General features: G+C 54.8%; 1 protein-coding gene across 1 annotated transcript in view; it reads right to left on the bottom strand.

Annotated features, from left to right (window-relative positions):
* Positions 1 to 1,622: 1,622 nt before the first annotated feature.
* Positions 1,623 to 24,272, bottom strand: part of WWC3 (WWC family member 3) — a 117,441-nt gene continuing 94,791 nt past the window's right edge. The window contains exons 12-23 of the mRNA XM_043570794.1: positions 19,951 to 20,071; positions 18,849 to 18,923; positions 17,947 to 18,033; positions 17,027 to 17,219; positions 15,087 to 15,233; positions 14,597 to 14,748; positions 12,967 to 13,132; positions 9,552 to 9,716; positions 6,797 to 6,889; positions 3,879 to 4,106; positions 3,317 to 3,444; positions 1,623 to 1,945 (exon numbers count right to left, since the gene is read on the bottom strand). Coding sequence (XP_043426729.1) covers positions 1,909 to 1,945; positions 3,317 to 3,444; positions 3,879 to 4,106; positions 6,797 to 6,889; positions 9,552 to 9,716; positions 12,967 to 13,132; positions 14,597 to 14,748; positions 15,087 to 15,233; positions 17,027 to 17,219; positions 17,947 to 18,033; positions 18,849 to 18,923; positions 19,951 to 20,071 — 1,592 coding nt within the window. The 3' untranslated portion in view covers positions 1,623 to 1,908. The remainder of the gene's footprint in view (positions 1,946 to 3,316; positions 3,445 to 3,878; positions 4,107 to 6,796; positions 6,890 to 9,551; positions 9,717 to 12,966; positions 13,133 to 14,596; positions 14,749 to 15,086; positions 15,234 to 17,026; positions 17,220 to 17,946; positions 18,034 to 18,848; positions 18,924 to 19,950; positions 20,072 to 24,272) is intronic.

Genomic DNA, 24,272 nt, shown 5'->3' with positions numbered 1-24,272 from the left:
AAAAGCCCCCCGAGGCCCCCCTCCCGCGGAGAGAGCTGCGTGTGGCAGCCGCTGAGGAGCAGCGGCCAGGCAGTGCCTCCAGGACACATTTGCACGGCCGGGGAGCGGTGTGCCCGAGACGGGCGTGACGTGCCCTCCACACACCCAAGTCCGGAGGCAGGCGGTTCTCCGCTGGAGCTGAGAGTCTCGACAGCTGGGGGCCGGCCCCCGGTGTCACCTGCTCGGCCGCGCCATCTGCGGCCGGGCGGTTTTGGCAAGGACTGATGGTCTGCACGTCTCTGCCTCTGTTGTGGGTTATGTACACAGAGAAATTAGCAAAAAAAAAAGCGAGACTAGAGGCGGAAATACAGAGCAAGAGCTGGGCGCTGCGAACGCACGATCTTCAGTCCCAGCACCACTGACAAACGCCACTGTCTGTGACGGGTCTGTGTCAACGAAATGCTTCTACAAAATTCATTTTTCACAAATGTAAAAAGGCAGGCAGGTTACACGAGGGGGCGGTTACAGACTAATGAGAAGGGCGAGACACTGATTAGAGGGGGCGGGGCATTTCCCAGGGAGAGGCAGAAAAATCTAGGAAGAGAGTTCTGTTTTCTTTTTACGTTCCATGTGACCCACCTCGTTTACTTTTCTGAGGCCTCGTAAAGGAGAGTGCGTTTCATAGATAATAAATACGTATTAGGCGAAATATTTATATCATTTGGCATTTTAAAAGAATATTGGTATATTTTTATTACATAATTTTTTTTTTTTTTGCCTCGTGAACTACTTCTAAGATTTCTTAAGAAATATTGGGTAGAGTCCAGTACTGGGAGGGGGGCGGGTTTTGATTTAAATTAAATACTCTCCTGTAAGAGACCCACTGGGTAATCGTCGTTACCCACACACACTTCCTTCCACAAAAAGCGCCTTCCAAGGCCATCACTTCTACGTCATAACCGATACGTCCATCCGTGGATTCACGGAGTCTGCGAACACGCGCGTTCCCGGTTCCCGTCACTTCCCTTCGCGGCACGGTGGTAGCGCAGGAGCCCCACAACCGCCTCGGAGGCCAAGGACAGGGGGAGCGGGCTCAGAAGGCGGGGCTGCCTGCGGACGGCCACCACGGGCAGCCACCACGGACAGGCAGGCTAGAGGCCAGGATGCCGGGGCTCGGGGCCCGCGTCAGACTCACGGGGGGGACGCACGGGGACGCGCGGAGAGACGGCAGGACGGGAGGCTCGTGGCGCGCACTGCGCACGGGAGACAGCTCTGCGGTGCCCGCACGGCGTGTGACCCGGCCCTGGGCCACCGCAGCGTGTGACCCGGCCCTGGGCCACCGCAGCGTGCACGCCGGGCACGGTGAAGACACGCGAGAGACGGCTACAAGCGATGGAGTGAGCACAGAGTGTTTGCGTTTTGGGTGTCAGAAACAAAACCGGCCCCAAAGTTTCGTTCTACTGCATGACAAATACTGAAGCACACAATTTTAGTCTTAAAATACATCTGAACGTCAGTATTTTCCTTCAAGGAAAAAAAAAAGTACTATAAATAAATTACAATACAGTGAATTTGCCTGAACTCACTTTGTTTCTGTCTTCCAGCCTTTAAGTCAAATAAAACAGCGTAAAAACTGTACACTCTTAACATGATAGTTGATCTTTTATAAAATAACCTGTCTTCAGAGATGTCAATTTCACAACGAGGGAAAGCCAAGCCCTGTTGCCGTCACTATTATAAAATATATATGTATAGATATAGATGTGGGGTTTTTTTTTTTTACAAAAGGTGTATATTAATAGCTTTGCACAAATATTTTAAAGACAAATGTAGCTAGTCTAAGAACTTCATGAAAATAAAACAGGCAGATAAATACTTCATGTGTACAAAGCACTGTATCAAACATCGTCGGCAGGCAGAGGAGGTATGTTAATCCTTGGTCTTGTGAAAAAATGCTATCTTCTCCCTGGGATTGGAAAGAATGACAGGTTAGAAGCAGATATACGTGCGACGAAAGCTGATGGGAGGCTCTCGTATCAATGATGGCCTTTCTTACGCATACAAAAAAAATGAATTTAAATTCCTAACAACACATCTGTTTGTATACAGATTCTCTAAATGCTGATGGAAGTTATGAAGCCCCGTGAGGCCAAGGGTTTGTTCCCGGTGCCTAGAACGGTGCCTGGCCTATGGCAGTTGCTCTGTAAATATCTGCTTTATTAACAAATGAATCTCTCTACAAATGAAGGAGTTCTAAATCATGATTGAGGGAGGGCGGTGATAGTGTTTTATGTTCTTTTATGATGGCGACATGAAAATTCAGCGTATAAAAACATTAAGGCTAAAAGGCACAGATTATTCAGCCATAAAAAGGAATGAAGCACTGACAACGAGCTACATACACATACGTGAACTTCAAAGACATTATCCTAAGTAAAAGCAGCCACGCACAAAGGTCACATACCGTATGAGGCCACTTCCACGTAACATCCAGAACTGGCAAAGCCAGAGGGCCCAAAAGCAGCCTGGGGGTGCCAGGGGCCGCAGGGGGCAGGAGGGGGACGGGCAGTGGCTGCTTAACGGGGACGGGGTTTCCTTCTGGGGTGAAGGAAAGGTTCTGGAACTGGACAGCGGGGACGGCCACACAACACGGTGACTGTACTGAATGTCGCGGAGTTGCCCGTTTTAAAACGGTGACTTTTATGCGTTGTGAATTTCACCTCAATCTTTTAAAAAGTCAGACACAAAAGAATATGGACATAACTAATTCTCCTCCTACGAAAAGCAAAAACAGAAAACTTGACGTATGCGATTCAAATCGGGGGGTGCTGATAATGTTTGATTCTTGCCGTGTGGCGTTGTGACAACCCACCGGACTAGTTTACACATACAACATGCACCCGTCCCTGTGTGTATGCTATGCTTCAATAAAAAGTTAAGTGAAGAGGCACAGGTGATACGTGTGTATATGTACGTAAACCACCGTGTTGTTCACAACAGCAGATGTTTGGAAAGGTTGTCAAATAGAGTAGTTGGGCAAATTCTATCTTACGTGAAACGTGACAGCCAGAAAGGCCAACAGGTTATGTGGCAACCCAGGATATTGTCACTAAAAGACAAAAAACGAAACGCAAACGGGAACCCACATTATGACTGCCAGCAGCGGGAACCCAGTTCCTGGACACAGAGGAGCAGAAAACACCAAGATGCTGGCGGCAGTGGGGATTCCGGGTTTGTTCGGAACTGCCCGTGGGGTTTTGTAACGCTTATGCTTGTGGTGACGACGAAGGTGTGACAGTGCAAAGAACGCAAGGAAGCGGGGCCGTGGCGCCTCTACCTGAAGGTCTGCACCTGGACGGGCTCTTTGTGGTTCTGCCCTCGCAGCTGGCAGACCCCCTTGGAGGCCTTCCTCAGCATCTTCTCAGCTGCCTGTTCTTGATGGAAGTCAAGTTTGGTCTGTCTCGTCTGGAAGAGCAGCGTGGGACGAACAAGGCGTCGTTGCTAAGCCGCTCCCGGCCGCCGGGTCGCGGAGGGGAGAAGGGCCTGCCCCATCCACACCCCCCCCCAACAGGGCATCTTCACAGAGGCTACTGGGGTCCCCGGGGGGTCATGCCTTGCAGACACCCGACACGGAACGTTCCACCGCAGAGCGGGGAATGGCGATGCCAGCCGGGGGGTCCCGGGGTCCCTCCCTCCAGCGCTCCCCCCCACCCCCCGACCCGAGGCGGCTGCAAAAGACGTGCGTCGGCGCCACCGGGGACACCGGCTGCCCGGCCCACGGGGGGAAGGGACCCAGCTCCTTCACACGAGCACCGGATGGTTTCAAGTACAGCTTCGTCAGCGCGACCGGGCGGGCCCAGGACGCCAAGGGGCTGGCGAGGCGGGCGCCGGCTTCCTACCTGCCTCTCGGCTTCCTTCAGCAGGCTCCGGAACCGCTCGTCGCGCAGCACCCAGTGCGGGAGGTCGGTCTGGCCTCGGAGCTGCGCGTCCTCCAACCGCTGCCTCAGCTCGCGCAGGGCGCAGATCTCCTCGTTCAGCTGCCGCTGCCGCGTTCTCGAGGCCTGGAGATCCAGCTCCAGGTCCAGGGACGTGCGGGCCATGAGCTCGGCCAGGGAGGCCCTGCAGGGCTGCGGGAGGCGGCAGCTGTGAGCGCATGCGCCGACGGCGGGGGGGGGGGGGGGGGGGGGGGCAGGGGCTGCGGCGAACCCAGACCCCGTCACCCCCTGCCAGGTTCTGCCACGCGGCACGCGGGCAGGGGAGGCGCGGCTGTCGCACAGGTCGAGGGGGGGGGGGCGTATGCCCACGCGTGGCCGATGTCAAATGAACCACAGGCGTGGGTGAGGCTAAGTCTCCAGTATCAAGTCAGTGACGCAGGTGGCCCGTCTCCCGAGGCCCCACGCATTTGCGAAAGCGTGAAGAAACAGAGGCGCTCAGACAGAGCTGCCGGGATCGGGGGGGGGGGGGGGGGGGGGGGGGGGGGGGGGGGGGGGGGGGGGGGGGGGGGGGGGGTGGGGGGGGGGGGGGGGGGGGGGGGGGGGGGGGGGGGGGGGGGGGGGGGGGGGGGGGCGGGGTACGATCTTTCTGAGGTTCTGCCTGACAACATACATCAAGCCCCAAAACGTGCATTTTCTTTGGTTACGAAATTTCATTTCGACTTGCACTTAAAAGGCCCAACTCAGGGCGCCTGGGTGGCTCGGTCGGTTAAGTGTCCGACGCTTGGTTTCGGCTCAGGGCACGATCTCAAGGTTCCTGAGTTCGAGCCCCGCATCGGGCTCTGCGGACCGTGCGGAGCCTGCTCGGGATTCTCTCTCTCCGTCTCTCCCCAACTCACACATGAGCTCGCTTTCTCTCTCTCTCTCTCTCTCTCTCTCTCTCTCTCTCTCTCTCTCTCTTTCCCTCCCCTGCTCATGCTCTCTTGCTCTCTAATAAATAAATATTTCAAAAAACAAATAAATAAAAGGCACAACTCATGACATGTAAAAGTAATCAAAAGTAATCCAAGTAAAGTTTATGACCGAGGGGCACCTGGCTGGCTCAGTTGGTAGGGCGTGGGACTCTCGATCGAGGGATTTTAAACTCGAGCCCCATGTTCGGTAGAGAGATTGCTCAAAAATAAAAAAGTCTTAAAAAATAAGTTTATGACAGGGGGCGGCTGGGTGGCTCAGTCAGTTAAACGTTTAGTCCGACTCTTGATTTCGGCTCAGGTCACGATCTCACGGTTCGGGAGTTTGAGCCCCAGTGCAGAACCCGCTTAAGATTCTTTCTCTCTCCTTCTTGCTCTGCCACTCCCGCCCCTGCTCACACTCTCTTGCTCTCTCTCTCTCTCTCAAAATAAATAAACGTTAAAAAATAAAGTTTATGACTGACCAAACCTAAATACAAGAGAAAACGGATTAAGTCAATTACAAGGGCAGCAGAAAATACAGCCACTGTAAAATGTCGAAAAAATATACTGGACGATCTTAAATGATCCATGCTAAAGATTGCACAGGCACACACGCAAGCTGTCAAAACCTTCCCTCCCCGTAGAAGCCTCAAGTAAGCAAACCCACCACGTTTAAGGAAAGTCCTGAGATGAAAAGCGAACTTTGTGTATGGAGTGGAGAACGGTACTTCCCGCTCAATGGGAAGCAACCTCAGGAACGGCACCCACTGTAGCACCCATCGGTGGGCATCGTTCAGTGGACTGAGGAACTGTATGCTTTCTACACCCACGTACACTATTGTGCACACGTACAGCGTGCACGCATACGTACATTTAATGCAAATACACGACGTGACTTAACAAACGCAGGTTCATTTAAAGGCACTGCTGAATTCGCGGTAGAGCTCGGTTGGTTCTCCGCAGCGTCCGGAGGCATTCTGGGTCATCACGGCTCGAGGGGAGGGCGGGTGCCACTGGCTACTAGCGGATCGAGGCCAGGGAGGCAGCTCAACGGCCGCCAGCGCCCAGGGCGGCCCCCACAGCGATGACCCAGTCAAACTGCCACCAGCATGCCGGCTGAAAAACACCGAGGGAGCTGAACTCTGTCCTGTGTTCTCGTTCCCAGTCAGCAGCTGCTCTGAGTAGAGCAACGTGGGAATGTGGGACTTACTGTTTCTTTAAAAGAATCTTAGCCTGAAAAAGATAAGGAACTACTGGCTCACAAACTGAAGGCGGCACAACGCTGTCAACCGGCGTGATGTGGAGAAAGAACTCGGTGGGTAAAGGGAACGAAGGCAGTAGAACGGGTCTATGTGGAAGGCTCTGGGCTGAGACTCTCCCATTTTCTCAACTCTGTGTGTTCCCTTGTCAAAAGAGAGAGAAGGATGGTTTTTTCTCATCTAGGATGGTTGTTCATGAACGTGTCATATTTAAAAACGGAAAGGTCATGAATTATCCTAGATCATGATGTTATCTCAGGACATTAAGAAATATTGGCAATATTTTGACATTACATAGGCTTCTGAAAAATCATACCGCAGTAAACGAGGAAATAAATATATTACCTTTTAACTAACGTGACCTAAAGTATTACCTTTTAAGTTTTAATTTTTTTATTGTTTATTTTTGAGAGAGAGAGAGAGAGTGTGCACGTGCACAAGTGAGGGAGGGGCGGAGAGAGAGGGGGACACAGAATCCGAAACAGGCTCCAGGCTCCGAGCTGTCAGCACAGAGCCCGACGCGGGGCTCGAACTCACGAGCCATGAGATCACGACCTGAGCCGAAGTCAGACGCTCAACAGACGGAGCCACCTAAGAGCCCCCACCTTTTAACTTTTGTAACAATAACTCCCAGGGTAAGTCTAGACTCCGTATCAGTTTCCGTGGCACATACCTGCTTATAGCGAAGGGTTCGTCTTTCCAAGGTGTTTCGGACAAAGGGGGACTTCCGAGGCAGGGTCGAACTGTCGCTGTCACTACGATAAAGCTGTGCCAAAAAGAAATGATGTTCAGAAACACTTTCGCAGAAATTCGATATTCATTCTCTCGGTGTACCCTGAACCGATCTCATTTCTCCTCACAGGTACCCGAACGCGCTCACGGCTACGGGGGCTTTTTAGCAAGACTTGCGGGTTCGGCGAAGACAAAACTACACAGGAGTTTCGAGTCAAACTACAGACAAGCGAAAACAAACTGAATACACAAACCAACCCCCTGTCCTCCTTCATGTGCCACATCAACGAAACCGCGCGAAGTTTCCAGGGTGGTAGGGTCCACAAGATTTCTGTCTCATTGATACCAACTGTGACGGGACGTCCTGCGTGACGCTCAGGAAGCCAGCACGGACTTCAGCGCCTTTGACTTTTTATCAGGCGTTCTCATTTGCTCTGTTTCTGGCTTTGGCAAGAGCTGGGAAAAAACGGCTTTCCGAGAGACTCATTCCTGGTAGTAGGACGAGCCAGCAGCCCTAACACCCGCTCTGCCAGGGAAAAGGTCTGCTTTTAAGAAGCAAAAGAAAGAACACCTTCTTTATGGGAGCCGAGACATCTGATGGCGGGTTCGCGCTTCAGGATCCGTGTGTATCTGTGCGAAAGCCAAAGTCCTTGCCTTTGCGGCCTTATCTTCCGTGCCAATTGACCCACAAGACTCGGGAAATGCTGTGGCACACCGGTGTACGTGCCTCCCCGCCCCATCATCACAAACATACAACAACAAAGAGACCTCTAAAAGCATCACTTGTAAATGCACGCTGTTATGCAGGGCGCAGAACACGGCACCAGAGTTGGAAACCTCTCTCTGGGGAAGCAAAGACTTCCTCCTTTACCTCCCTGCCCTGCTCACTGAGCAGACCCGAACCCACTCTGCAGTGGTTCGGCCTAAGGTGAGGAAGGGACGTGAGGGTAGCCTTCTGTTTCGTGCCTCCAGGTGTCTCGTTAAGCATCAGCCCCCACGGGGCTGCGGCCTGATGGGGCGGGAGTGTCCGGGCCTGACCCTGCGCGACCCAGGGCAGCCGCGATCGGACGCCTCGCTTCTGTGGGGAGACGCACGGCAGGTCTGGCAAATGGCACAGGAGCAGCTTGGGCCACGTGGCCCCAACCCCCTGCTGTTCACCGCCCCCCCCCCATAGGATAAAGGATTAACTTTTCCCCAAGAAAGGTTTGGTCCTTGCCTAGCTCCCGGGAAGTGACCCGTGAAGCCCTGGAATGTCTTGCCTAAGCATCCCTGTTTACCTGGGGACCTCGGGCCAAACCACACAGGCTCTGCTGACAATGTGATTTATAGTGGGGGCCTTAGGCCATCAGCTTGACCTCCGGAGGGGCTGGAGACTAAGGTCAGCCATGCAGGCCATCAGCTATGCCTACGTGACCAGCCCCCCACAAACCCCTGGTTGGCGGTACTCCATGCCTGCGGCCTCTCCCGGCAGTGACCAGTGCCAAGAGCCATCCAGGCAACTGGAAGAGAACTGGGAGCTTGCACCAGGTGTCTCCTGAACGCTGCCCTATGCGCCTCTTCCCCCTGCCGACCTTGGTCTCTATGCTTTCATTGTAATAAACCACAATCACGCGTGTAACGGCTTTGCCGAGTTCGGAGTCCTAGCAAGTTCCTGAACCTGAGCATGGGCTCGGGGACCCCTGGACCACGCTCCCAGGCCTGAGCCTGATTCTCTCGTATGACTGAACTTTGCTTTTGCCCAAATGGAGCCAGCTCCTTGGCGGTCCCCTGCAACCGAAGGAGCTTTACCTCCACGAGCCCAATTCAGAGGTGGGAAGGGTCCAAGTCCTCCTCAACCCAAACAGCTGCATCAGGCCACTGTGTCATGACTATTTACCCTTCAAATTCCCTTCTCTTTCCTATTCCGTGCTGTTACTGTCACACCGCCACTGTTCGCCAACCCCCAACACGCTGTCCTATCTTCAAGGACCACAGCGGATTGGCTCTCCCCCTCTACCTACCTCGGGGCTCTCCATATCAGAATCATATGTGGGCTTCCCCAAGCCTGATGCCCAGGCCCCACCATGGCCAATGATGAATCTTGGGAACCCGGGCACTAGCATTTTGTGAAGCCCTCCCACCTGCCCAACACCCCCACCCCCCCACCATCGCCAACATGACTTGACCGCACGGCCAGCCAAGGTTGAGAAGCACCCAGCATCTCCCGCCATCACCCTCGGGGGGGAGAATTTACATGCTGGGGGGGTCAGAACCCTGCCTCAGTGTCCGGAGTCTTCAACGTTGCCATCCTCCCCGGGACCCCGCTACAGCTACACTTTAAGACCTCCAACCACTCAGTGGCCCGACTTCCCAATCTGAATCCAATTCAGGATACTCCCTGTTCCAACCTGTCATTCCTTAGGCCGATGTAGAACTGATTGGCCCTGCTTCCCGGGTACCACGAGCTGGTGTGCATACAGACTGAAAATCTGGGGAGGAATGTATTGGAATCTCGAACAGACACAGAGTCACATATGCATGGGTGAGGGGAGACGAAGCCACAATACTGATTTTCCATCCATACACGCGTGGTGCTCATCACTGGTATGCGTGGGAACACGTGTGTCTTTTAGCATAAACGGTGAAAATAACACACGACAAAGGGGGTGGGGGGAAGAAAAACAGTCCAGACAGGTGGCAACGGAATTTCAACTTACTCTGCAAACATACTGGCTTCGTGCTCCAGGGGAGAAGGTCTGTGAACGGACAATTGTGCTACTCCGGACAAAAGGCGACCCACGGGCCCTGCGGCCGGGCCTCTCCTTCGGAAGACTCGCGACTTCTTCTGGGAAGACATCTTCTGTGTTGGTTTCTTTATCAACCTAGACAGTAGCTCACCGTTACCATGACTTTTTCTAGAACACGAGCAATAAGCTTCACATGAACCGTCCCGGCCTTCTGCCTTTGGAGTTCTAACTGGCATTTGATACTTACGTCCAAAACAACTTCTGCTAATTTCTCCCCCTAATACACACCTCTCCACCTCCTCCGAGAACCCCTACCTTCTGATGGTTCATGCAAAAAACAAAACAAAAAACAAAACAAAAAAACCCCAACTTCCTGTCATCCTGGACTCTGCTCTCTTTCGTACACACCATATCTGGTCCAAGATCAAATCCTACTGGCTCCAGGTTTACGAGGAAGCATGTTTTGACCGCTTGTCATCGACCTTCCATTTGGGTCACCAGCATCTCGCGCCCAATCAGCACAGTGGGTTTCTCACCGGTCTCCCCCTCTTCCAGATCTCCCTCCCCTCCCCCATCTCTTCTCAACACAGTCACCAGGGAGACGCCGGTGAGGCCGAAGTTAGATCTGGCAATTCCCCTCCTAGCCACACGCTCAAGTGAACTGAAAACAGGTGTTCAAACAACTACTTGTACACGAACATTCAAAGCCGCGTTATCCAAACAGCCAAAGGTGAAAACAGCCCACCTGTCCATGCACGGAGGGGAGTTCCCAGAATGGGCAAGTTCCCGGGCAGGAAGTAGACTGCTGGCGGCCAGGGGCTGGGGAGGGGGGCTGGCAAGTGAGTCTCACAGGCACGCGGTTTTACTTTGGGGTGATGGAAACGTTCTGGAACTAGGCAGAGTGGTAGTTGCCTGCACTGGCGACATACTAAATGCCCCTGAACCGTTCGCTTTGAAATAGTTCATTTTCTGCCAATTACACGTCAAGAAATTATTTTATTCCACTTATTATTTACTTATTTATTTTGAGAGGGAGAGCGAGAGAGCGTGCATGAGTTGGGGAGGGGCAGAGAGACAGAGAGAGAGAGAATCATGGGGCTCGAACTCACAAACCGGGAGATCATGACCTGAGCCAAAATCGGGAGTCGGAAACTTAGCCGACTGAGCCACCCGGGTGCCCCCCCCCCAAATTATTTTAGACAAAGGAAAACCAACGAGAAACCTTACGTCAGATCAGGTCAATCCCGGGCCCCAAACCACCCACCACTTTCCCAATCATCTCAGAGAAAAGGGAGGGTCCCGGGTGGGCCCTGTGTGATCCGGTCCTTCCACTTTTCTCTGTCCTCGGCTCTGACGACCCCCTGCCCCACACCGGCCTCACTGCTGTTTTCTCAGCCCCCCACCCCCGCCCGTGGGCCTGCACGTGCAGCTCCCTGTACCCGAATGCCGTTCCCCGGCCCCGCCCACGGCTCCGGAGACTCCTTTCTCAAGGCCTCCGCTCAAAAACTCCCTTCTCGGTGAGGCTTCCGTGACCTTTCATTCTTTTTTATTGTAAAAACCACATAAAATCTACCACCTGAACCATTTTTCAGCGCACAGATCAACAGTGTTAAATATAGTCACACTGTTGCGACACAGGGCTCTAGAGCTTTTTCATCTTCCCAGACTGCCACTGTCCCCATTAAACGACAACTCCCCATCCTCCCGCCCCCGAGCCCCTGGCCACCACCTCCGTGCTTCCTGTCCGTAGGACTCTGACCACTCAGGGGACCTCCTGTACGTGCAATCATTCGGTGTTCGCCCTCCCGTGGCTGCCTTATTTCACTTAGCGCGACGTCTTTGGGGTTCGCCTCTGTGGCAGCGTGGAAGGATCTCCTTCCTTTCTGAGGCTGAATGACATCCCGCGGGGTGGCTATGCGGCGTTCGCCTTATCCACCCACCTGCCGGCGGACGCCGGGGTGACTTCTACCTGCAGGCTACCACGAATCACGCTGTTAGGAACCTGGCCGTGCCAGTATCTCCGGCAGGCCCCAGTGTCTGGATACACATCCAGAAACGGCACCGCTGGATCACACGGCAGCTCTGTGAAGCTTCTCAGGAAGTTCTGTATTGTTACCCGTAGAGGCTGCACCGTTTCACAATCCCGACCTTTCTGAGACGTAAACGCAAGTGCCTGAGATACACTCGCAGCCCCCGTGACTCTCTCAAGCGGCGAGCACCCTCGTACTGGACGGAGTTACCCTGCTGCCCGCCTCCCCCTCGAGGCGGCACTATTCCCTCCACGGCCGCGTGTGCAACGCCTCGCGCCTCCCCGCGTGCACGTGGAGAGACAGTGCAAACGCGGTGAGGGACGGGCAGCTGGGGAACCCGGGTGCGAGGCAGGCGGGCGTTCGTTCTACTGTCCCGGCAAGTCGTCTGTAGATGTGAAGTATTTCAAAATGCAAATGGGGGGCTGGGGATGACGACAACCCACCAAACCAGCCCGCCACGGCCCCCTCCCCGTTTGAGCCGAAGCTTTCAAAGGTCTTGAGGAGCTGCCCGGTGGCCATTACTGGCAGCCTAGCCCGAAGCCACCCGGTTGGGGCCGCGTGGGCCGCGCCTGGGGAAACTGAGGCAGGCGGGTTCCACTTCTCTCAGTACTTGTGCTGTGGGGGGAGAGCGGGGGCCACGCTGATAAAAAGCTTCGGGGAGTTGAACCGTTTGGGAACAAAGTCTCGACCGAGCGCTGACGCGGTGTCTCCCCACCTCTCCGGCTTCCTCAGACCCACATCACCGCAAGCGACCAAGATTTCTGCACGGAAGATACGGCCGCGAGCACAGCTAAGATCGGGTGAACAGAAGGGGCAAAGGGACACTTCACAGTTCGTCACGTCACCGACGGAGAAAAAAGACCATGAGTGTCCAAAACCCCGGGGACTCACAAAACATCCTGAGCCCCGAAGATGGGAACGGGTCATCGCCCCACAGCACGGAGGGGTACAAACCTACCAGGTTTCGCCGTAGCCGTCCTTTCGTTTTACTTGAGAGCTGACGGTACCCGCTGGGCCCAGGTGACTCTGTTTCCAGATCTAGGCCCTCATTTCTCTCCCTCGACTCCCAGTGAAATACCACCTTGGCCGTGCCCTCCCCCCCCCCCCCCCCCATCCAGCAGCACGGCCCACATTACACCACACCCTCCCCACAGCCCCGGTCGCGGGCAAGCCACGCCGCCCTACTCTCGCGTATGAGTCTGTCGGCCCCGGTGTCTTCTCGCCCACCCCCGCACCGACTCCTTCGGTTTCCCATGGAGGATGTGGGCCCTCCCGCTCGTCGTCCAGGGCGGTGCCTGGGACGGTGCGGCAGGACCTCGGGGGGCCGCACAGATCCCTCACCCTCTTCCACTGACCTTACGAGGTGGAGGCTGAAACTTCTCGGGGCTGTAAGGGTCTGCCTGGCCGGCAAACGTGTGTCCACGGATGGGGTCGGCGCCGACGCAACAGGGCTCGGGGTGCGGGGGGCTGGTCTGGGCGCAGCTGCTGCAGCCGCTGTCCACCGAGTCGGCCTGCCAGCTCCTGAAGGCAGACATCGCGAAAGGCCAGACAGGTGCGTCAACGCCTTCCTTCCCTCCGCCTTTCCTTCCCCGACATGGCCTTCCCTGTCCGCCCCCCTCTTCTGCTCTTTCTCAGGAATTCCCAACTGAACTTGACTCGCATGGAGCGGAACGGATGCTCACAGCGCCCCAGGATCTGGTTTTGGTTTTTCATTTTGTGGATCCTTCCCTTGCCTCCCCAGCTCACACACAGAACGTTCTGCGTAACCTCCATTCAATTTGGTAAAAACCCCTTGGCAGAGGCGTGGCGTCAGAAAAATAAAATGCATCGTTCCTGACAAAACTGGAAGGACACAGCCTGCACAAAGGGGCTGAGTCCCCCGCCGCACTCAGAGCACGGCAGCAAGACCCACGCACCTTCCGGTGGCCAGAGAGGTGCTTCCTCAAGAAGTGAACGGGCTTTTCTGGGGTAGAGGGAAGACGACGTGACAAGGACTTTCAGTGAGAAGGTCTGTCTGTCTTTATCACCCAATGGCAGCTGCCGAAGATGCCAGAATCCTGAACCCTCTCTCCCAGGCCCCCCCAGCTTCCCGAGGGTCCCTGAATACACTGCTCCCCCCACTGCCGTGCGGTTTCCCTCCCTAAGATCAATGCCGAAAATCAATTCAGGGAAAACTATCGGGAAGAAGCAGGAAGCTTTGGAAATAGAGGATGCTCTTCACGGAGAGACAGGCAAATAAAGCAATACAAAAGCGCCTCCAGAAAGGGCCAGACAGAAATCCATTCACTCGAAGAGCCTGTCCGTCTGAATTATGCCTCTAACCGCAGAGCGGTCTCTACCGAGTCAGGGGTTCACCAAGAGGCTGCTTGAGGTGCGATGCGAAGGGACAGTGCATGACTCCCCGGGGGTGAAATGCCCAGAACAGGCCAATCCACGGGGACAGCAAGGAGACGAGCGGTGGTCAGGGGCCAGGGTAAGAGGACAGCGCGACTGCTCTAACGAGAGAGGGGTTTCTTTCTGATGTGATGAATAAAGTGCCCGGAAATCAACTGTGGCGAAGGTGGCACAACCCTGTGACTCTCCCAGTCACCGCGGACTTGTTCACCTGAAACGGTGAACCGCGCGGGAGGGAGATCATAAGCTGAAAAAGCTGCTTAAGTACAACTGAAAGGGACCTTATACCAGTCCCGGCAGAGCAGAATACTTGCAGCCATTCACAGCCGCTCTCTTTCGGGGACACTCCACAACACGAGGAGAGGGTGAAAAGCCTGCGCGGGGAGCTGGGGACAGGGGTCAAGGTACCGCCTCCTATGGCGCTGCACGAAAGTCCCCGTGAGCATCCCGGCCGTCGGGCGGCACGGAGTGTGTGCCCGGCACGTTCCACGGAGGCGCGGGTGGGAAGAGCCTCTTGCCCCGGGGCCCTCTGCCGGGGCGGCGGCTGCCTGGCGCCGGGCTCCGTGCGCCCGGTGCGCGGAAGAGCCCTACCTCTCGGACACGGCCTCGGCCAGCTCCTCCTTCCGCTCCATCTCGAGGATCTCGTCCTCCGTGTACTCCAGCTTCACGCGCTCCTCGGCCAGCTCACGCTCCACGGCCTGCAGCTGGGCAGTGGTCCTGGCCAGCAGCGCCGTCACCGCGTCCTGGCGGGGGGGGGTGGGGGGGTGGGGACAGGGCGCACCTGAGCCGCAGCTGGCCGCGTGTCGCCGGGACCTAGCCTGGCCGGCCCGAGCGGCTCCGAGGGCTCGATTTTATAAAGCCACCAACGTGTGGCGCACAGTCACCAGCTCGTCCGCGTTAAACCCGCCGTCACGCATGGCCACAGCTACGGAAACCTACTTCCGTGCCGTCCCCTGACACTGCCTCGCGGCGCCACTATGTTCCGACGCCAAGCGCGCACAGACGCTCGTGAGGGGTGGACCTGCGTGACGGCGGGTGCGGGCGGCAGAAAAGCGGTGGCGCCACGGGCGGGCACACGTACCGTCTTCCCGGCGACGGCCGGCGCGGGGTCCCTGGCGGCGGCCCCCGGCCCGGGCGGCCCGCAGCTGCCGAACACCTGCACCGCGTACCAGCGCAGCTGCATCTCGCTGGACCCGTCGTAGTCGGCCAAGTTGATCTGAGCGATGCCCTGCACCAGTGTTAACAAGCAGAACGGGCAGTGAGTGATTTCGCCTTGACAGCCAAGGGGGATCTTGTAAGACATCGAGGTCGCCCTCCCATCTTAACCGGAAAGACGGAATGTTTTCATTGCTATTCGAAGGACTGCAGGAAAATGGAAGTGGTCGCACAGGATCTGATTGAGGGAGGCTCCTCGACGGCTGGTTCAGCCCGCGGAGAAAGTGCCAGAAGGGGTATGGGGGCAGACAATGGGCAACGTGGAGTGGTGGGTGGGGCTCAGGGTCTGCCAACCGATGAGCCGCCGATTCGCTCAGGGATTTGTGAAACAAGAGAGGGCTGGCTGACCGCCACAATCTAGTTCTACTGCCGAGGGGTGACACCAAGGAGAACAACTCCAATCTGGGAAAGAAGCCACCCGGGCTGCCGAGTCGTGGCCCGGGCAGCACGTGGCTGGGGGTACTGAACGCAAGCTGCTGGCGCTTAGTTCCCGAGATACCAGATAAAAGATAGGATAGCCAGGAAATGTGAACTTCAAGTAAACAATGCATTCTTTTAAAGCATAAGTATATCCCAAATGTTGCACAGGACACTATACTCAAAAAAGAACCCATAGTTTATTTGAAATTCACATTTCATGAACCATCCTGTATTTTAATTTTTTAAAAAGTGCTTTAGGGGCGCCTGGGTGGCTCAGTCGGTTGAGCATCCGACTTCGGCTCAGGTTATGATCTCACGGTCTGTAAGTTCAAGCCCCGCATCGGGCTCTGTGCTGACAGCTCGGAGCCTGGAGCCTGCTTCGGGTTCTGTGTCTCCCTCTCTCTCTGCCCCTCCCCCACTCATTCTCTCTGTCTCTCTCTGTCTCTGTCTCTGTCTCTGTCTCTCTCTCTGTCAAAAATAAATAAACTTTGGGGCGCCTGGGTGGCTCAGTCGGTTAAGTGTCCGACTTCAGCTCAGGTCATGATCTCACGGTTTGTGAGTTCGAGCCCCGCATCGGGCTCTGTGCTGACAGCTCAGAGCCCGGAGCCCGCTTTGGATTCTGTGTCTCCCTCTCTCTCTGCCCCTCCCCCACTTGTGCTCTGTCTCTCTCTCTCTCTCTCTCTCAAAAATAAATAACTAAAAAAAATTTTTAAGGTGCTTTATTTAAGTGTATTTCTTTTGAGAGCGAGAGTGGGCGTGCGCACGTGCTGGCATATGCGTACACGAGCAGGGGAGGGGCAGAGAGAGAGAGAGAGGGGGGGAGAGAGAGAAGCCCAAGCAGACCCCAGGCTGGCAGCACAGAGCCCGACACAGAGCTCAGTCTCGCGAACCGTGAAATCATGACCTGAGCCGAAATCAGGAGCTGGAGCTTAACCGACTAAGCCGCCCAGGCGTCCCCATCCTCCATTTTTATTTGCTCAGTTTCTCAACCGTACTTCGTTCCCTCAGCTGAAAATGGGGGCAACAGAGCAGTTTTGCAAGTATTAGTTGAGATGACATAGTTGAAGTACAGCACACCTGGCGAGACCAATGGTTTTGTGTCCTCGCGTGCGCTCCCAGGTACAGGCATCACGTGAGGGGACGACAATTTCTAAGCAGCCCACCACAGGTGAAACGAAGGAGGGGACAGAGGGAAGGAGCGAGCTGGAAGGAAGGAGGGGATGGAGAGACAGAGACAAAGAAGAGAGAGAGGCAGGCAGAAAGACAAGAGGAGAAGGGGCAGGAGCGAGACCGAGACCGATGGGAACACGGGGGAAGGAAGGAGGGAGGCGGGGAGGGGAGCCGAAAGGAAATGGGGGGGGCGTGGGGGGGAGGGGAGGGACATACCAGCAGTTCTTCCTGCAGCTGCTGATTCACTGAACACACATATAATTGAAGTGACTTCAACGTCAACATGCTCGAATGCACAGGGATTCTGAAAATTTCATTAAATACCAGGGGGGCCTGGAATCCCAGAGCCTTAGAGCAGTAAGTGTTCGGTGTGCCGGAGTCGATCGGTGGCAAATAGACTCGGATGTGTCTGGAACCAGGAAGCGGGAGGAAAAAACAGAGAGGTAACACTTCCTGACAGATCTGTGCGACTGAATCCACGAACCCCACGCACGGATACACACGTAGGTCTCCCTGTTCGGATGCCCACGGGCCGAGTTTTGAAGTCTTTCGGAAAAGGTCCTTTCCTCAACTAAGAGTAAGCCCAAAGAATTTACGTACCCCTGGAGACTAGGGGGAAAGCACGCGTAAAGAGAAAGGCTTAAAAGTCAGTGCCTGGTAAGTGGGACCCATCTCCGGCTGCGGAGCTCACAGAGGTAGCGCCTTCCAGCGGCGACAACGCGTCTCACCTTCTCCTTTGCGCAGGCAAGGGCCCCCGGGGCCCAGGGAGAAGGCTTTCTGTTCCCCTCGTGGGATCAGAGAGCTGAGCGCCACATCACCCAGCTCCCAGACCAGGATGCACGTTTTAAACCGAAACACTGCCGCTGGCTACTTTCTCAGCATCACCGCGGCACATGACCCGCCCGGCTCCCTCAACTTCGTCTGCCTCAGGTCACGACTGTCTCTAAAACTTACGATCCTTTGGGTTTCAGGCCTTTCCCGGTATTTTCTTAGGAATACGCTTTGGAACTCAGGTTCCAAAGCTGCCTCTTCCCTCCCGAAGCCGCCGAGCAGGACCGGTCGGCGAGCGGGGCCGGCGAGGCGGCCAGGAGCGCGCCCCCCGAAAGGAAACGCTGCCGGCCAGGTAGCCTACTTACACTTTGAAGTCCTCCTTCATGACCGGCCCCGCAAAATTCTTTAGTTGGAACACATTCACGAGAAGACATTCACTGGCAGTGTCGAGCCTAGAAAACAAAACGCGAGTTCGCTGAGCGCACATCCCCCACGGTGGAAACTTCCTTCGGACCGACTACAGTGGCGGCCCTCGACTGAGGGCGGTTTTGCGCCCCCCGCCCCCCGCCCCCAGACGTGTGCGAAGTCGGGAGACGTCTTACTGTCGTGACCGGGTGCGGGGCGGGGGGGGATGTTATGTGTCAGCGGCACCTGGGGAGCGGGGACCAAGTTCCCGTGCCACACCCTCCGGCACCCAGGTCGGCCCCCACGGCAAAGAACGACCCTGTCCCGGACGGCCACAGCGCCGGCACTGAGAAACACCCGGCCCGATGACGGGGGTGAGCCAAGGAAGTCGTGGGCATGCACGCCTCCCGCCTTGCTAGTCGCGACACCGCTGGTTACCGCTCTCCCTGAAACGGGGACTGGGACCCAAAGGCTCCGCGTTGCGGCCCACCCGGCTTCTGGCTGCGGGCACGAGGGGCTGGGCCTCCCCGTCCGTGCCACAGCGGACACGGGCAGCTCCAGGCGGAGCGTGCGCTCGCTCCCCGGGGCTCTCCGGGCCCCCCGCTTATGGCCCCTGGCCCCCAGCTCCACGAGGGGACATCCCGGCTGTGACTCTCGGCGCTGGAGGCCAGCGACGGAGCGGCTCAACCCCAACCCTCCGTCCCGCCACCTCCGTCCCCTCAGCCGGGACGCCGAAGCAGGCTGGGGGTGTCCAGGCCGGGGGCGGCACCCAGACCACGGTGCGGGCCCGCCCGGCCTGGAAGCGTGAGTCGCCGGATGGGCCCCGCGCTACAGATCATCTCTAGGAGTCTCCTGTACTCACAAGAATCCAACGTGGATCTGGGGCCCTTCGTTACCACAAGCGTCTCCATGTGCAGACTCCTCGGTATCTTCACTCCTGAACAAACCGGAAGTCACAGGGTTATTCCGCAGGGAACCGATCAGCGCCGCTTTGGCGGAAGCCCCCTCGTGTCAGGGGCGCTTCTCACCGAGGAGAGCTTTCTTAAGTTGCGACATAAACAAATTCTTTAAGTGACTGCACGGTCATGGGCCCTGGGGACCTGCCATGCCCTATCTCAGTGGGGACCTGCCTACAAAGGGTTGTTGTTTTTGAGAAAATAACTTGGGATGTCTTTCAAAACCACATGTGGTATTCAGGGCAAAGCTCAAAAGTGGCTTTTAAAAAAACTTGTGATAAGTGAAATGTCTGACAGACACCTGAAAGGGAACAATGACATCAAACATATCAAATCAAAATAAAGTCCAGAATCCCCAAAGGTGTCCTGTCACTTTCCTTCAGCTTAGGAAGGAAGGGAAGGAGGGAGAACGTTCACTTCTAACGAATGCCTTTCTAGAAAAGCGGGTGTCTCTTGTACACGGGTTCTCCTGTTCCAGCTCTCATGGGCTTAAGCCTGAAACTGGCCAGGGCCAAACAGGAGGAAGTCGTCCTCGAACCACGGAAGGAGGGCCAACCTCCAGACGCCACACAGAAGTCAGAGGAGTTTTCTTTGTGGCTCGCTAAGGCCCAACCTATCAAAGTTGAGAGAAGCCAGGCAAAGATTCTAGCCCTGGAGATACACGCAAAGTTTCAATATGTGGAAGGCTCAGTGTGTACACGCGTCGTGCTTAACAGTGACACTGTGGACGGGACGCCTGGGCGGCTCAGTCGGTTAAGTGCCCGACTTCGGCTCAGGTCGCGATCTCACGGCTCGTGGGTTCGAGCCCCGTGTCGGGCTCTGTGCTGACAGCTCGGAGCCTGGAGCCTGCTTTGGATTCTGTGTCTCCCTCTCTCTCTCTGCCCCTCCCCTGCTCACACGCGCTCTCTCTCTCTCTCTCTCTCAAAAATAAATAAACATTAAAAAAAATTAACGACAAAAACGGTAACACTGTGGAAGGGCTGCTGAGGGAGAAGATCGGCTTCTAACCTTTTGGTTGGAGGCTCAAACACTCCGCTATCGCTCGCCAGTGAATAATCGGACAGGCATGCAGACACATGGCGTGCTCTCCTCTCCAACCTCGTGGCACTGTCTTCTCGAAGAGTCACCGCTACAAACAAGAGACACACCGGGGGTCAGGAGGGGACAGCATGGGAGGCCAGGGACCGTGATGCCAAGAAAGGAACACTCTGAGTCAGTGCACATATGAGATTGCTGAGCGTTCCAGAGACACGCCATTATACAGACATGCACATCATATACATGCATATGTTTAAATATGCTGCACTTCATTTTTCTTTTGATATTGAAAATTTGCAGGTACAGGCTTCTGGTTACTTCTTGAAAAGCTCTTTAAACAGTCACAGCTGTCTTTTCACCTCCTTAACCAGCACACAGAACAGAAGATGACAGGGGGACGCCCCTTCGTATCACACTTGGAGAAAAGACCGTCATACCTGAAAGACCGGGCAAGAGACGTTACCCGGAATGTGGACAGCAGCTGTCCTCCTAAATGTATCTGAGCAGGGGACAGGGGCATTTTTCATTTCCTTCCTTATCCGGCATGGTTCCTGCCCACATTTTATATACTAAAACACACTCTATATTTTATCATCAGAAAAAAAAATTTTTTTAATTATCCAAACAAACCCTAACGAAACGCGGTGACTTTCAGGACACGGCTGACCCCAGACATGGCCTTGGCAACAACCCCTCTCACTGCGGTGTCCTCGGCAGCCCCGGGGCCAGATCGGCGTCCCAAATGGCTTTTCTGGGGCGAGCAAGCCACCCTGACGAGGCAGCTTCTTTTTGCCTCGTATCTATTGTAATCAAGAGCCCAACACGGCCTCAGACATTCTTCCTTCCGGCATTTCATCGACTGCCTCTGCCCCGTCCCTCGCAGCGACAAGGCCCTTTCCACCAAGCCAAGCAAAGCGGGCATTCGGTCTTCCCGCGCCACGTGTGAGTGTGCACACGCGAGCGTCAGCGCTCCCCGGGGAGGCAGACGTGGTTAGAGCCCGGGTGCAAACGCGGAGCCCCCGACGGAGCACCGCGCCTCGTGACGCCTCTGCACACACTGCACGTCCCTCCGGCCCGTGCGGCTTCTCTCCGGCCGCCTGAGCTCCGAACGTGAACATCTAGGCACCTGTGCACCCCGTACAGGGGGATACGTCCAGTCCACCGACGACCAGCTCTCGTCTCAACCAAATTATTCACGTACCAATTAAATCCAAACGCGTTAAAGAGCCTACAGACAGGGCCGCGGTCTTCAGGCTCACGATCTCAACTGCAGACAAAAGCCGTCCTTCCAGAGGTCTGCAATGCCAGGCCTGGGCGACTACAGGCTCCTCCCCGGGCGGGGACCGAGGCCGGCTCCACTCTGGGGTGGCCGGAGGCACCGACTCTCAAAGTCCAGCTCTTCCGGTCGCCCCCGCCACAGGGGAGGCCCCAAAGTCCCCAGCTCGGAACTGCAGACGGAACCCCGGTTTGGTGCCCTGACCCCCAGCAGACGGAACTGCTCCCTATCTCCGTCCCCAGCCCGGACACCCAGCACGGCTCCTAGACATGGCTTTGCATTCCGTCCAGGACATAACTAACACCAGGCAGTGACCCCGAGCACTTCCAGGTAACCCGACGGTACAGCCCTGACAAAATTTCTCCCTCGTTGCAATGGCAGTCGATGAGGAGAAAAAGGAAATGAAGGAATGAATCCTCAGTGATCCCAGGCTTCGTCACCACATTCACGGAGCAACTGGCAATGGGGAGCAGTTGCCAGAGTGACGTATGGTGAGCCGTTGCTCCGGGTGAGAAAAATCGCACAGCAGACCCCACGTTACGTGCCCAGCCACCTGCTCTCAGCCTTCAAGGCAACCGGCTAGACCACCGGAGGCAATGGCAATGAGGCAAGGAGGAAACAACCTTCCACACGTTCACCTTAGGAATCTCTGACCCTTCCATCATGAAAGACAGACAGACAGACAGACACTGAGACCCGAGGACATCAACACTGCTTGACGAAAAGAAAATACAATGAAAATCACATTTGGGGCAAAGCTGGCATACTAGAACAATGTAAGCCACTAACGTCCGGGGAAAAATACAGAGGGATGAATACTTAAAGCATTTAGAAAAGTTCTTAGACGACTTCAATAGCCGTGATAAATACTAATGTTGAAATAACAATTAATAATAATAATAGTAACTGTGGAGCTACATTAAAGTACAACTATAAGATACGCCCTTTGTGGCCACGCTCCTACCATCGTACATACATCGATTCGTTGCACAAAGATGTGCCTACTGCCTGGCCAACAAGGTGAAGAATTCCAAGGTCACTTACAGCGAGTGTGTCTGGCGAGCCGCATGAGAAAAGAGATAAAAAAAAAAAAAAAAAAAAGCATAAAGTGAAAAAACCGCAGAATTGAAGCCAACAATTTTCAACAGAGTATAAGTATTCATAATAAAAACGCCAGTAAATGGGTGAACAAAATCAAGGTTTTCCCAGATTTAGATTAGCAAGTGCTAATGGGAAATGAAAATAGGAAAAGATTTCAAAATCTGACATATTTGGCTTTTTTAAAGATTTTGTTTTTAAGTCATCTCTACACCCAACGTGGGGTTCGAACTCATGACCCCAAGATCAAGAGTCGCACGTTCCACTGACTGAGCCGGCAGGGCACCCCGGCACATTTGCTTTTTAAAATCCAAGGACGACAGGGGCACCAGGGTGGCTCAGTCGGTTGAGTGTCCAACTCTTGATTTCAGATCAGGTCATGATCCCAGAGTCATGGGGTCGAGCAGCCCTGCACTGGGCTCCGTGCAGAGTGTGGAGCCTGTTTGGGATTCTTTCCTCTCTCTCCCTCTCCCCCACTTGTGATCTCTCTAAAAAAAAAAAAAAAAAAATTTTAACCCAAAGAAGATAAAAGTATAGTAAAAATATTTAAAATGTGACAGATTACAGTCTATCTTCCCACTCCCAGGTCCCATGTTTTGCCTCCTCAGGCAAAACACATTTAAACACATTTCTTCCATTTAAAACACAATGGAAGAAATTATTCCTAGGGCTTGCTTTGTAAGTTTGGGCAATTTAGAATTTTATCTTACTAAGATTTTATCTTTCTAAAACTTGCTGGAGGTCAAACTCAGACTGTTTTGTTCCTAGGGAAACTAGAAAGTCAGAGGGAACCACATGATGGCAGGCAGGCATCATAATGACTTTGGGCTCAAGCGTTCCCACACGCATCAAGAGAGGCCAGAAGTCACCCTGTGTCCATGCCTGAAGCTCGTTACCCAACCCAGCCTTCTGGGAGCACCCACCAGGACCAATTCATTCACTGAGCTAATTATTTCTAAAGACCGGAGTCAACTGACAGTGTCATGTAAGAATCTACCACGAGGTGGCGGTATCTGACCGTGGCGCAAGCAAATACCTCCCCGGCTAAGGAGTCTGAACCATTATAATGTCAGCCAGAGTGGGAAGAAAAATAAAGGAATCAGGATCAGAAAGTCAGGCAGCTCTTCTCCATCTCATCCCGTCTTTCCCTCGGGCCTCGTGTGGATTTTCTGCCTAACAAGACTACTTTTGCATCTCAACCTTTATAAGGACGGGCTGGTATGGGAGGCAAGGCACTGAGAGCGGTGAGCTTAACGACAGATGTGCAATCCGGTCCTTGTTTTGTGTTTTCTTTTTTGAATCCAAGGAGTAAACACGGAGCACGGAACCTGTGACTATAAAGAGCAAAGTGAATGAAGGTCACCTGCATATGTGAATTACCGAAACAATATACCCGGGGGTACGAAAGGTGTGTCTGCAAACACAGAGAAAGCACCAAAGTAACAGATGCCGGAAAGCCACCGGGCTGCCTGAGGACCTCACAGCTCCCTGGTTACGCACGTAGGTGCTAACCGGGAAGATTACTATATCACGTACGTAATAACCAGTGTGGGTGTATCGATAAAACTCAGGGTAACAGAATGGTGGAGAATGCAAGAGGCCATCAAGACCGCCTCGTTCAAGGGCAGGGAAGCCAAGATTCAGCCAAGTCCAGGGATGCACTCAAGGTCACACAGCTAACCAGTCAACAGGGCAGGGAACAGAATCTGGGCCTCTAAGCTGCGAGTCTGAAGCCGTTCCCACCAAAACAACCTGGTTCCGTGTTCGCGTTCTATTTCTGCCCCCTGCTGCTGAACTACCCAACGGTACACACCCAGGGTTTCTCAGCATCGGCACTACCGACATCTTGGCGGATCATTCTCGGAGGTGGGGGGGGGTGGGGGCGGTGGACTGTGCTGTGCACTGGAGGATGCTGAAC

Source organism: Prionailurus bengalensis, chromosome X (assembly GCF_016509475.1).
Source record: "Prionailurus bengalensis isolate Pbe53 chromosome X, Fcat_Pben_1.1_paternal_pri, whole genome shotgun sequence".
NCBI lineage: Eukaryota > Metazoa > Chordata > Mammalia > Carnivora > Felidae > Prionailurus > Prionailurus bengalensis.
This window is presented reverse-complemented; position numbering and strand designations above follow the sequence as displayed.